Consider the following 12,275-nt stretch of genomic DNA (forward strand, 5'->3'; position numbering starts at 1 on the left):
CAACGTAGTCTATCTGCCTGCAACGGAGCGCACACCATACCAGTACTACTGAACAATCTGATATACTAAGAACCATCCTCATTCAATGGTCTTTCTGAATGGTATTGCGAAAACTAGGCATTCACCTTTTTAACAATTCACCTGCTTGTGTCGTCTTCTTTCCCTACAGACGTACTCACTATATTCATTCCTACGAAAGAGCAAGTCCAGCGCGAGACGGCATTTTATTGCTCCAACCAAGTAGACACAAATCGCTCGCTTAATGCGGCTATCTGTACAGCTCTATTATTCCTGCTGCTGACATCAACTCCGGCACCATTCTTGATACTTCTCTTATCACGAACGTGGTAGAGAGGAAGTGTAGGCGGAAAGGGAACAAACCGCACACGAGTCCTGGAGTTTTCTTGAATAGGCGGACTGCTATTCTGTCTTGCGTCTCTGTGCTTAGTAGATTTCGAGCGAATAGTCATTGGTTTCCCAGTCGTCATTGTCCATCAAAACAGTTCGTCCTCCGTTGTCAAGAAGAAAGTTCTCCATGCAAGAGCACTAGAGTATCTGCGAGAGCCAGAAAAAGCTCAACTGTAAGACTCTAAGTCTGCTCCATGATTCAGTTCCTGTACTTTTCAAGGTGCATTATATTGTTACCTGCTCGGGGCATTTCTTGTGGGAGTGAATGGTCGAAGTGAATAAGACTCTACCACATCCTCCCACTTCAACATATCCATTCAAATAAATCCTTCTTCTTCTAAGAGCCGCCTCTTTGTCTCCTCAGCAGCATGCACTGGTGATTCTGATCGACATCCAGAGTTCGAGCTCTTCCACTTGTTATCCTAATACAGTCGAGACAGCCGTCCTGCTCCCCAGACAAAGCCCACGGTTGCTCTTAAGCGAAACAAGGTGCACGCTCGACCCCAATTATAGCAGCCGTGGAAGACTGAGCTCTGTAGCTTCTACCCCTCGGCGAGCGAATTAACAGACTCTATCCTGTCCTAGGGATAACTCGTTCATAGCAAGCCGTCTGTAACACAACAATCCACCTGCGAAGGAACTCTTCTCTCAATCCTCATGTGCTTTGATACTGGCAGAACGGCAAATCATACTCTTATATCTGCATTTTAACTCACGCAAGAGGGTGAGACGCTTCAAGAAAATGAACCGCGACGTCGCAATTGCTATGTACCTCATCATTTTCGGCTCTGTCCTGATCCTCGTCGCCATGTGGTTGACCAAAGGCTTCTCTCGCATCACCGAAACCTTGTCCTCTTCCTTCTGTCGCTCTCGTTCTCGTTCTCGTTCCCGTTCCCGTTCCCGTTCCCATTCAGGTGCTCGAAACAGAGAAAGAACTAGAAGCGTATTCGACGAATGTGAGCTTGAAGGCGAGACCGAGTGGCAGACTTGCCGCCCCCGGCATTTGACTGAGCGTCGTCTGTCTGGTTTTCGGCCCTCTGTGAACCAGGAGGAATATACCAGCAATTTCTTTCACGGATGGTACTTGCCCTACAACGTCCGAGATCCAAGTCAGGCAGAGCCCGAGCCCGAGCCCGCGCCTGAGGTTGACGTTGAGCTTGAAGACCTCCCTCGTTACGAGCACCCTCCGGCATATACCAAGACATGTCCGCCAACCAAAGGCCGTGAAATAGGGAGCAACAGCCGTCATGAGTCTCTGGATATTACGGAGCGCCTTCCAGCCCCTGGACCGAGTAACGAGCCTGATACCATGGCCGTGACCAGACAACGCGACAATGCTGAAAATGACAGGCGCTCACCCGATGTGACGGACTACCCTAAGCCTAATGATCTCTTTTAAGGAGGGATTTGACTTGACGTACTGCTGAACAGGATGACTGTAATTATGGACATTTATTATGACTACGGCGCCTCGGCACGGCAACTCTACGACCCCGCAGTTTAAATATCATAGTGCTTGTTAGGATGAAGTATTTCAATAAGACAATGAGCCTCTATAATTCTCGCAAAAACGTAGCAGAGCCTTGGACCATCTCGGACATTTTCGTTATTCACAGCACTGTCGTTGTTTGCACCTTCACCTGTCATCAACCATGGATCTTAACCAGATAAAACGCCGCCACTGGACCACCTCAATCACCTATGATGCCAGCAATATCATAACATACAACCTATCCATCGCTAGTAAAGGCCGAAATCTCCGTCACTGCTGGGAAGAGCATCCCGAGTTTCATGCCCTGCCGACGTTCAGCTCGCTAGCTGTAATCGACATCATGGGAAAAGTCACTGTCGACATGCCGAAACTGCTGCCACTATATAAACCGAACAAGCACCCGCATGTCCACGCAGAGCATTACCTCGAGATGAGAGGGCCGTTGCCGAAGTCGGGAACTCTAACCTCCAACGCGAGGATTCTCGATGTTGTCGATCGTCGCACGGGTGTCGCTGTGATTGTGGGTATTTCAACCAAGAATGGAGAGACGGGGGAAGGGATTTGCTGTAGCGAGTGGACGTCTTTTCTGATGAAGATGCCTGGAGACGGGGCGTCGAAGCCTTCTTCGAGTATGCAGAGTACACTCCTTCCCAACCGAGAGCCTGACGCGGTGCTCAGCCACCAGACAACCCCTGAACAAGGTGCTCTGTACCGAGCCGCAACGGGCGAGTGGAATCCAATGCATATCGATCCTGCGACTGCGCAACACGCTGGTTTCCCAGGTACTATTCTCTCTGGGACGTGTACGATCGGGATTGGCGTAAATCATGTTATTGAGGCCTTTGCTGGTGGAGATTCGGCGCGATTTCAGAGTCTAAGGCTGAGACTTAGCAAGCCTGTCTTTCCCGGGGAAATAGTCACGACCAAGATGTGGCGGGTTGACGAAACGAAGATTGTTTATCAGCAGGTGGCTGAGGATGGGAGGGTTGTCATTTCGAATGCAGAGATTAGACTGAAAGCCGGAGGAGGAAAGCAGCGGAGCCAGTTGTAGGTCTTCTTTGCTTTGTTAATCGATTACCTTTTGCGAGGAGTATGAGAAGATTTACTTGGACATGGGCATCTGTAGGCATAATTTTCTATCTTCAGGCATGCAGTGATGACCAAGAGAAAGGACCTTTCATGCAGCTAAACAAAATGACACTACTGACGGTCAACGCAAGACAAGAAGGATCCAAACAAGAACTTGAAGAGCATTAAGCAACCTGGCAGGCAGTCGGCGGACAGTATCCATGATCACAAGCAAAGCTGCATAGTCCCAGGTACGAGTTATAGTTCTCCAGCCACGGCAGCGGCACACCCCGGACACCCGTTGTCGGCGGCGTCGGCACGGGCGCTCCATAGGCCGTACAGGTGCATGGTCCAGGAGGACAGTAGCCGAAGTTGCAGCAGAAACTGCATAGCCCGACATAGTTGCCCGGACCGGTGCCGGCGACGCAAACATTTCCGGTGCCGCCGGTGGGGTTTGTGGTTGTCGTCGTGCGCGTTGTGCTTGTCCGGGTTGTTGTGGTTGGTCTGGTGGTTGTTGTTGTCCTGCTGGTTGTGCTAGTGCTGGTGCTGGTGGGTGGTCCCGTCGTCGTGGTGCGCGTGGTCGTCCGCGTGGTTCTTGTGGTCGTGCCGGTGGTGCCGGTTGTAGACGAGGTCCTAGTCGTTGGAGCATCTCCCCAGCCTGGAGGTGGTGTTGGGGATGTCTTGCCGAGTGAAGGCGTCGGCAAGCAGGTTTGGACATGAAGGCCTTGTGTGAGACTGTAGAGACCTGCGGGCTCGAGAGAGTCGATCGGGCTCGGCGGTAGAGACCCAACTGAAAGGAGTTGTTGCATTAGCTAGGCAATAAGGAGACCGATCAAGAGAGCTCTCACCGTAAGGATTAAAATTGTACAGTCCGCAAACGCAGTCATCGATGATAGGCAGAAGACTGATATCCGACTGGATGACCTGTCCGTTACGACTGAGCGAAAACGCCTGCGATCCCACGCCCATCGGGACCTTGAAAGCGCTGGCTCCAGCGGGCGCATCAAAGACCTCGACGTTGCCTCCAGAATTGACCGTCACAGTGGCGGGCTCTGTTAAAGTTGTGACCACGAACACGGCATCCTCCATCGTTTCCCAACCATTCGGGCGGCCATAGAAGTAGTTGCCACTGGCATTGTTGGCGGGCACCATGCAAGTATCTGTGGCATCGCAGTTGACGTCACGGGGAGCCGGGCGATACCAGTACACGAGAAGGTCTTCGGTGATATAGTCGTCAACCGAGGTGGCGCCGTCCTTGTACGCGGCGATGAACGGCTTAGACATGTCCATCCATCCATCATGGGGCCTGAGTAGTCAGTATAGCCACCTAGACGGGGTATGGGGGGCTTACATATCATTCACCCACTTAGATGCCCCATCATCGGTGTGAGGCGAGCTCAGTGGACCGATATAGTGCGACTCGCCGTAATCGTTCCAGGTGACGATCTCGATAAATCGCGGGCCCATGGTCAACAGTTGCTGCCAGCGGTCAAACCAGAGCAAATCTCCAGGGAAGACCCAGTTTTTGCTGTACGGGACTTCAGGGCCAAAGTGGGTGAAGAACCAGGGAGAAGCAGCTGGAAAAGTCACTACTGAACATGCAAGCCTGTAATCATGGAGACGTACGAGCAATGTAGTCCTTTCCAGTCCTGATATACATCTCATCGCCCTCTTCCACGGAAACGGACGCTCCAGGACGCGGTGCCTTGTTGTTGCCATCATTAGGCCACGCCATCCAATTGAGCAAGCCATCGACACCATCCAAGTTAGTGCCGTACTCTGGATGGTAATTTGGAGCCCAGTAGATTTCCTGTCCAGCGGCCTGACGCATTGCCGCGATATCAAGGCCGTCCCCTGCAAACGAGGAGACAAAGACTTTGCCGTCGACCTTGAGCTGCGCTGGGAGATTCGCATACTGGGCGATCTTCTGCCCGACCTGGTATCCTTGGCCGGTGTTATACCAGTTGAAATCGAACGATATGAAGACCTTCATGTCATTGTTGGCAGCGGACTGATAGGCGAGATTGAGTTGCTGGTCGGTGTAGGGATCCACCCCGATGTTCAACGCGAAGGCATCGATTCCGAGAGATTTGGCACGCTTCATATCATCGTCATAGTCGGCCGCAGAATTACGGTTGCTGACGATCCCAATCTGCTCGCGTCAGTCAGTAGAATCGTAACAAGGCGACTGAGGTTACCATGAAATGAGCAAAGACAAGCCTGTCGTCCGAGGACTGCCTGGGTTTGTTAGCGACTGCATTTGGGGCAGCTGAGATCAGCTGGGGAAGAACTGCCAGAGCAGAAAGAAACGTGCTGAGCTTCATCTTTGTTGGTCTTGATGCTCAACAATGAGACTGCTGCACTTGATCCATCGGGTCTCCTAGGGTTTATATATACCCTCGCTACATACTCAACCACACCAACTTCAACAACTAAAATCGGCAGATGACGGACTGATTGGCTGCCTTTTCCACCCCTTGTAGCATCGCTCATTGTTCGCTGGAAGCAAATGGCAGCGAGCGCTATTATCTAACTCAGATAGCAACACTACAGCGAAGGTGGTTATAGTCCACGCGCACAGCCATGGCCAGGAACAGTTAGATTTCTCCGCGCGGACTGAGTTCATGCAGCGACTAACCTCACTAACCTGGCTTGGACGTTGCTGGGTAGTATCGGTAAGGATTAACCCTATAGCTCTCCGCATTATGATCGGGGCCAGCAGCTGCAGGGGCCTTCGTCATGTGGTTCCTGAGTGAGACACATCGAGCATTCCTGTAATAACGCTCCGTAATCAAGGTATTTCCAGCGAAAGTTTGGACGAAAGTCAGGCATATACTACGCTTGGGGAGATTACCCATGGAACCCCCTAGACTCGCCGGCTGATCTTGGAAAATACCCAAGATTATGGATTGTGTTACATCTACCGTATGGATGTGACCATGCAGTCTGCAGACATACATCGATGGGTCGGCTGACAGATTTGAGCGGGGCCCCGGTCTGTGAGCCAGGGTATCAGACTCTACATCACCGCGAGGTGATGGAGTGAGGCCCTTAATGTGCTTTGACAGCTCATTAGGACATACATCCTCCAGCCGGACTGGATACCTGAGAATATTCTTTGCGCAGCGCTGTGATAGGGAAACCAACAATCTCAGCAACAAACCCAAAAGGAAGGGGGCGGCGAGAGTTCTTGACTCGCTATGCTCGCGGTATGCTCGGCATAATGCTTGTATTAAGCTTAACAGTTGAAGTAATGCTTCAGACGGGCCAATACCGGCATTCATTATGGCGCCAGAAGTTGTTCATGCACTGGACTGCGGCTCAGTCCAGCGGCCGTCATTATCCGCTCGGGGAAAGAGACAGACTATCCTTGTCTTGTCGTTTTTTAATGACGGACTCTACCACCTCATTTGACAGAGATTGAGAATGGGGGCAATCCCAGGGATCGCTGCACTCGTAATTTCAAACAAGCCCTGTAACGCAGGGGATCCCCTGGTAGACTCGGTAGATGTATGCCAGATGGCGCACGAGACCACTATCAATTCCCTCCTCTTTTTTAAATTACCCACCCTTATCCCCTACCGATGCTCATGTGGTAACACTTTCGGAGCATTCATTTGGCCAGTAAAACCCCTGCTGGTCATCCAGGTACATGGACGAATCAATGAATTCAAGGTCGAGAGGGGGCTGTTCCTGGAGCCCCTGCAAGAAAGGATCGAAGAACGCCGTTCCGGGTGTCACGTCTGTGAAGGTGGAAGGCAACTCAGTGATTGCTGCATCCGCAGCTAGATTATAGGCAGAATCATGTGGCGCTGTGGCGTTTTCATCTCCGGATTGGACACCGATGCGGACTTTTGTGGAGTGCATGAGGTCCATAATGGCCTCGATATGCTTATGGAATTCGGCAGCTGCGTAGTTGCCGTTATCACGCAACTGTACCAGGAAGCTGACAACTACTTCGAACTGCTCTTCGTCGCTCTGACGGTCTTTTCCGTGGAGTAAGGTGGAAATGGCTAGGATGGTAGCAGCTGAGAATAGATACTGGGTGTAGAAAAAATCGAAGACCATAAAGGAGCCGTTTGTCCAACTGTCAACCAACATACTACATGAATGACGAGCGCAACGGATGCAAGTTTCGGACAGAGCAGTCGCGGAGGCAGGTACATTTAATTCTTTGCCTGGTTGTGCACGGGTTTCAAGGTGCACACGAAGGACGTGGAGGAGGATTGGACGCGTGGCGAGGATGGCGAGCTTGACACGCCAGTCAGTAAAAGGAAAGGGCTAGCCATCTATCTGAGGGGGTGTACCTGGTTAAAGAGAAGATGGAGAGACCGCGCCTTGGGGTCCCAGTCCCCTTCGCTGCATGCAGGCGGGCGCAAGGATGATGGGAGGTCTTCCAGCCAGCGTCGAAGATCCGCGAACGCCTCTTGGACTCGATGGGACAGCGAGGTTTTTTGAGCTTTCTTGCCGTAGATGGAGTAGATGATCCGCCCAGATATGCGGGCGAGCCCTATCCTTGCGACAAAGTAGCCTCGGTCCGGGAAGTCCAGAGCCCCCTTATCACCCAGATCTGACGGGCTTGACGGCAGACTAACCTCAATCTCATCGTCAGGGATGGCGCAAGGATAACCAAGCTTTGCCGCCCACATGCGGTCAAAGGTGTACGCTGTCCAGAAGATGCGATTGCGGTGTTCGCGTTCGCCCGCGTCGGACAACTGGGATTCGGGGATATTTAGATGGAGGCCCATGATGATGGCAAGTCGAATGGCAGAGCCGGCGAGACTGTACGCCGCGTGTCGTCGATTGAGGTAGAGTGAGTACACTGATAGAAGCAATTGAATTTCGACCATGTCCACGCTCGGCCGCTCGCTCACAATGCGCAGGATATTGGTCGCTTTACAGAAGTACCGGATCCCAGGAAATTCCTTGTCAGGACTCGAGTTCCTCGTTGTATACATCTCACCTATCGCAAACAGCGCCCAGAATTTGCTTTTGCTCAAGACGCCGAGCGAGAGTTTGTCCAGCTCTTGCAGGGTCGAACTGCGCCTGACGATGTGGTAGCAGCGGCCGAGGCCATTCAGGGCCGCTTGCACGAGCAGACGTGCGCGAGCAGGCGTGGGCCAGGGATACTCAGTCTCCGACCAGGCAAGAAACTGCTCGTCGCTGGGAAAGCTGACTCGGGGGAGATGGTCATGACGGGATTGGGCCATGGCTTGGCGGAACCGCGACGCAAAAGCCGAGTCTGAGGCTTCAGCGACGAGAATGGGTGTTTGAAGAACATCCGCATTGACAAACCACGGTGCTTCAGCGAGGACGGGGCCATTCGTGGTCTCCTCGCTCGAATGTGCAGGGTGTGTACACCCTTGGAGTCGCTGGTTCTCAGCCACTAGATCCTCGATATATCTGTCTCCCGATTAGCAAAAAACCGAGACGCCAAGATGTACTCACTGCTCGCTGACTTTGATAAGGCGACTCTTGCGGGGATACACGCATTCCACCTGTTTGGTCGCCTGTCGACATGAACCGCACGGGGTCCCGCCAGAGCATTTGACCTTTCGCGCGTGGCATCGCCGGCAGCTGCCATGTTGTGCGTTAACGAAGTCAGTCTGGCTTCCTAGAAAGAAACTTACGCGATGTTCCTCGAGGCACGAGATGGAGTTTTTCTCAGCATGCTTGCCTTCTGACAAGACGGCGGTTGGGCGTTGAGGCCGAAGACTGCTATAGTTGAGAAAATTCTGTCGGCGAGTTGTGGGAGTGGCCGAGACAGGAGACCGGCCAATCAGTCAGCTTGCCGAAGCTACGTCGGGAAAGCAATACCGCTCGCCGATAACCAGATCTATATCAACTTGGCGAATCGCGGATCGAGTATTGCATGTCTCATCATATCTTTCTGGTTCACCCATTGAAAATGACCTCCTACTTCACCCCAGCTCAGGACCCTCCAGCCGGGACAGCCCTCGATCCAAGGCTTTCGCTCCCAAAGCTCTTCACTCCACTCAAGATCCGCGGCCTCACCGTGCAAAACAGACTGTTCCTCGCACCGCTCTGCCAATGGTCGGGCGAGAACGGGTATACGACCGATTGGCATCTTGCCCACCTTGGCGGTATCATTCAGCGCGGCCCTGGGCTTTCGGTCATTGAGTCAACAGCTGTGCAGAAGGAAGGCCGCATCTCTCCCCAAGACATCGGAATCTGGGAAGATGGGCAGATTGAGGGGTTGAAGAGGATAACAAACTTCGTACATACCCAGAATCAGATTATTGGGATCCAACTCAGTCATGCAGGTCGCAAGGCTAGCACGATAGCGCCCTTCCTGGAGAAGACCGCTACGGCAGAGAAGGAAGATGGGGGCTGGCCCGACAAGGTCTATGCACCGTCTGCGCTCCCTTATAATCAGGCTTATCCGCTCCCTCATGCAATGACCGTTCAGCAGATTAGTGACCTCAAGCAGGCCTTTGTTGACGCTGCGCTGCGGTCGGTCAAGGCCGGTTCGACATGGTCGAGATTCATGCAGCGCATGGGTACCTTCTTCATCAGTTTCTGAGCCCCGTCACCAATAGCCGGGCCGATGAGTATGGAGGGAGCTTTGAGAATAGAACGCGGTTACTTCTAGAGATCACCGCTGGAGTCCGGGCGGCCATTCCAGCAGAGATGCCACTGTTCGTTCGCATCAGTGCCACAGACTGGTTGCAAGGCTTGACCAATGAGTTCCCTGAGAGCTGGACGGTGGCCGATTCATGTCGACTTGCTCCTATCCTTGCGGCCAACGGGGTCGACTTTCTGGACGTCAGCTCAGGGGGTATTCACCCCAGACAGGCTACGAGTATCAAATCTGGCGACGGATACCAGGCGCCGTTTGCCTTGGAAATTAAACGGGCTGTGGGGAACGCCATGCTCGTGTCTGCGGTTGGAGGTATTAAAACAGGTGAGATGGCCGAACGATTCCTCCAGCAAGGCCTGGATGTTGTGATGTGTGGTCGATGGTTCCAGAAAAACCCTGGCCTGGTCTATCAATTTGCAGATGAGCTTGGAGTGAAGGTCAAGATGTCGACTCAGTATGGATGGGCTTTCCAAGGTGGGAGAAAGAGGAGATAATGCTAGCAGAGATCTGAACTATGTACATAGACTACTCCTTTTGCGCTTCATGCAGGGATGCAACCGACGCCACCAAGATCCAGAAGCTCTTCATCCATGTATCTACACTGCCACTCCGGCGGCTGCCCACTGGGGTTCGTCAGGGTGACATTTTCCGCTCGAATATTGTCGCAGGACTACCGGTGTCAGCATACAGTAACTGAAGGGAAAGGAACAAAAAGGAATTGAAAATATAAACTTACATCCTCCGATCCACAAATAAGCTGGCCAGCAACGGGATCATTCGCACCATTCGAGGTACCCCACATATTCTTGAAGAGCACGTCGGTCAGAACGACGCCGGACGGGTGATCCAGGCACTCGCTCGCATTGATGGCCCCGTAGCACTGGTCAATCTGGATGGCGAGGTCGTTGTTATCGTTGATCATCAGGTCATAGGTAACGTTGCGCACGTATCCCTTGCCTCCACCACCCACCCAGGGCGGATTGCCTTTCTTGACGGCCTCAGCGCCTGGCCAGACCTTGAGTCGCGCTGCCGTGGTGGTGTTGGCCATGGTGTTGTTGTAGATGTACAGGTCTGAGACGATATCGTACTGGTACGGGTAGTTTCCAAGCGAGCCAACCGAGATCCCATGGGAGCCGTTACAGTGCAAGCCCTGGACGATAATATTGGTGCTGTTGGGCTTGAAGGAGACGCAGTCGTCGTCGTGATTGATGATCGAGTTCTGGATAACCACGTTGTCTGAGCGGAACGTGTCCCAGCCGTCGAGGTTCGATGCCCAGGCATCTGACGACGAGCGCGAGAAGATATCCATGTCAGAGATGAGAAGGTCGGAGCTGTTGGCGATGAAGTTGTGCCACTGCGATGGTTAGCTCTGGTCTCCTGATTCAATGCCATGTCACTCACGTTGGGTGACTGCCGCAGCTTCAGGCCGGTAATGGAACCGCCATGCCAACCATCTGTAATAAATAGCAGTGGGCGTCTGACGCTCGAATTGCCTGCGGCCGCGTCCCACCAGGGCTGGCCGTTCCCATGGATGACGCCGGTGCCCGCGCCGTAGAGGTGGATATCCTCGCCGCCCCAAACCCACCAGGAGGAGGCATTCTGGAAATGAAATTGAAACACGTTCCGCTGCCAGAATTCCAGCTCGGGGCAGAACTCAACCTTCCCGGTCAGGGCGACGTCCACATGCTTCAGGAAGCGCAGATCGAGAGGAGTGCAGATGGAGTACTCCTTGTCTAGCACAATGGTCCCGCCGTTGTTGCACCGTCGCAGTGCAACTTCGATTCTCTCGGCATCGTCACCCCCTTTAGGGCTGGGCTTGACATAGCATACCTTGTGGGGATTGCGCCGAGAGTGGAGGGGGATTGCCTTGTACGGCTGGATGGGGTTCGGTTGGATGTCTGGACGTTTTGCAAAGGTGGGACGACCGGGCTGAGCCAGCACTGAGGCTTGGTCGAAGGCCAGCAGTATGCCTAACAAGAAGCCAATTGCTCGTTTGAAACCCATGCTCGTTGCTGGCGGATGCTCGCCCGCGCCAGTGACGTCTCTAATATACTACCACGTAGACAATTTAGACCGACTCAGAGAGCTTTCGGGTGCTTATCGGCTATCGTAAGGTTAAACAGGGTCTTGGAAGCTCTTGTGCTGTATTTTCTCCATCAATAATGCCCCTTGGGAGTTACCAAGACAGCCCATCGAAGAGGATCGTATAGTTGGTTGCATTTCTCGGTGAATTAGTCCGCCAATGGAAGCATTGCCCCTGGTTAAACCCCTCCTGGACCCTTCAGCAGCCAAGTATGCGAGGTGCCTTTGTGCAGACAATTACCCCCGACCAAGCCCTGATATTAGGCTGATTAGGGGTTCCAGCGGATAATACCTTGGCTGCGCCAGTTGTTCCGGACGATTTTGCGTGCCGGCTATGCCTGTCACCAAGAGACCCAATAAGAGAAAAATCATGCGAACATTAACCCAGGCCTTTTTTTTTTTTGCCTTTCCTGGTCTGCCAACACGAAGCTCGACCCTGAAAGCCATGGGGCTATCTGGCTATCGCGCATGCATGGGTACTCTCTGTCAATGCGGTTGCGACGGCAGGCGGCAGCAGGGTTAGACAGAGTGTGATACTGCCATAGGGAGATACTGCGCATCAACCCAGATGCTCTACTTCCCCTAGAGGTTTTACATCTATCACATTCAACTTCAAGATCTTAA

General features: G+C 52.9%; 7 protein-coding genes across 7 annotated transcripts; 3 read left to right on the top strand and 4 right to left on the bottom strand.

Annotated features, from left to right (window-relative positions):
• Window positions 1-1,216: 1,216 nt before the first annotated feature.
• Window positions 1,217-1,807, top strand: BDW70DRAFT_153853 (uncharacterized protein; the record flags this gene model as incomplete). Its single annotated transcript, XM_073739723.1, has 1 exon — window positions 1,217-1,807. One exon carries the CDS (start codon window positions 1,217-1,219, stop codon window positions 1,805-1,807), a length of 591 nt encoding a protein of 196 aa, XP_073591637.1.
• Window positions 1,808-2,039: 232 nt separating this feature from the next.
• BDW70DRAFT_124080 (MaoC like domain-containing protein) lies at window positions 2,040-3,052 on the top strand. Its single transcript, XM_073734828.1, has one exon. The coding sequence runs from the start codon at window positions 2,061-2,063 to the stop codon at window positions 2,949-2,951; it is 891 nt and encodes a 296-aa protein (XP_073591638.1). The 5' UTR covers window positions 2,040-2,060; the 3' UTR covers window positions 2,952-3,052.
• A 101-nt stretch (window positions 3,053-3,153) lies between these two features.
• On the bottom strand, window positions 3,154-5,292 carry BDW70DRAFT_153855 (glycoside hydrolase family 71 protein; the record flags this gene model as incomplete). Its single annotated transcript, XM_073739724.1, has 5 exons — window positions 3,154-3,758; window positions 3,817-4,274; window positions 4,320-4,545; window positions 4,595-5,120; window positions 5,167-5,292. 5 exons carry the CDS (start codon window positions 5,290-5,292, stop codon window positions 3,154-3,156), a joined length of 1,941 nt encoding a protein of 646 aa, XP_073591639.1.
• Window positions 5,270-6,404, bottom strand: BDW70DRAFT_124095 (uncharacterized protein). Its single transcript, XM_073734830.1, has one exon. The coding sequence runs from the start codon at window positions 6,250-6,252 to the stop codon at window positions 5,611-5,613; it is 642 nt and encodes a 213-aa protein (XP_073591640.1). The 5' UTR covers window positions 6,253-6,404; the 3' UTR covers window positions 5,270-5,610.
• BDW70DRAFT_124082 (Zn(II)2Cys6 transcription factor) lies at window positions 6,405-8,766 on the bottom strand. The gene is made up of 4 exons (XM_073734829.1): window positions 8,599-8,766; window positions 8,417-8,545; window positions 7,276-8,371; window positions 6,405-7,219 (listed from the first exon to the last, which is right to left on the bottom strand). Exons 1-4 carry the CDS (start codon window positions 8,637-8,639, stop codon window positions 6,557-6,559), a joined length of 1,929 nt encoding a protein of 642 aa, XP_073591641.1. The 5' UTR covers window positions 8,640-8,766; the 3' UTR covers window positions 6,405-6,556.
• A 110-nt stretch (window positions 8,767-8,876) lies between these two features.
• BDW70DRAFT_153857 (NADH:flavin oxidoreductase/NADH oxidase) lies at window positions 8,877-10,063 on the top strand (the record flags this gene model as incomplete). Its single annotated transcript, XM_073739725.1, has 2 exons — window positions 8,877-9,405; window positions 9,453-10,063. The coding sequence occupies 2 exons, from the start codon at window positions 8,877-8,879 to the stop codon at window positions 10,061-10,063; spliced, it is 1,140 nt and encodes a 379-aa protein (XP_073591642.1).
• A 23-nt stretch (window positions 10,064-10,086) lies between these two features.
• Window positions 10,087-11,573, bottom strand: BDW70DRAFT_172058 (Exopolygalacturonase X-2; the record flags this gene model as incomplete). Its single annotated transcript, XM_073743394.1, has 3 exons — window positions 10,087-10,239; window positions 10,306-10,923; window positions 10,971-11,573. 3 exons carry the CDS (start codon window positions 11,571-11,573, stop codon window positions 10,111-10,113), a joined length of 1,350 nt encoding a protein of 449 aa, XP_073591643.1. The 3' UTR covers window positions 10,087-10,110.
• Window positions 11,574-12,275: the final 702 nt, after the last annotated feature.

The sequence above is a fragment of the Aspergillus foveolatus genome (genome assembly GCF_047715535.1).
Source record: "Aspergillus foveolatus strain CBS 279.81 unplaced genomic scaffold BDW70scaffold_92, whole genome shotgun sequence".
NCBI classification, from domain to species: Eukaryota; Fungi; Ascomycota; class Eurotiomycetes; order Eurotiales; family Aspergillaceae; genus Aspergillus; species Aspergillus foveolatus.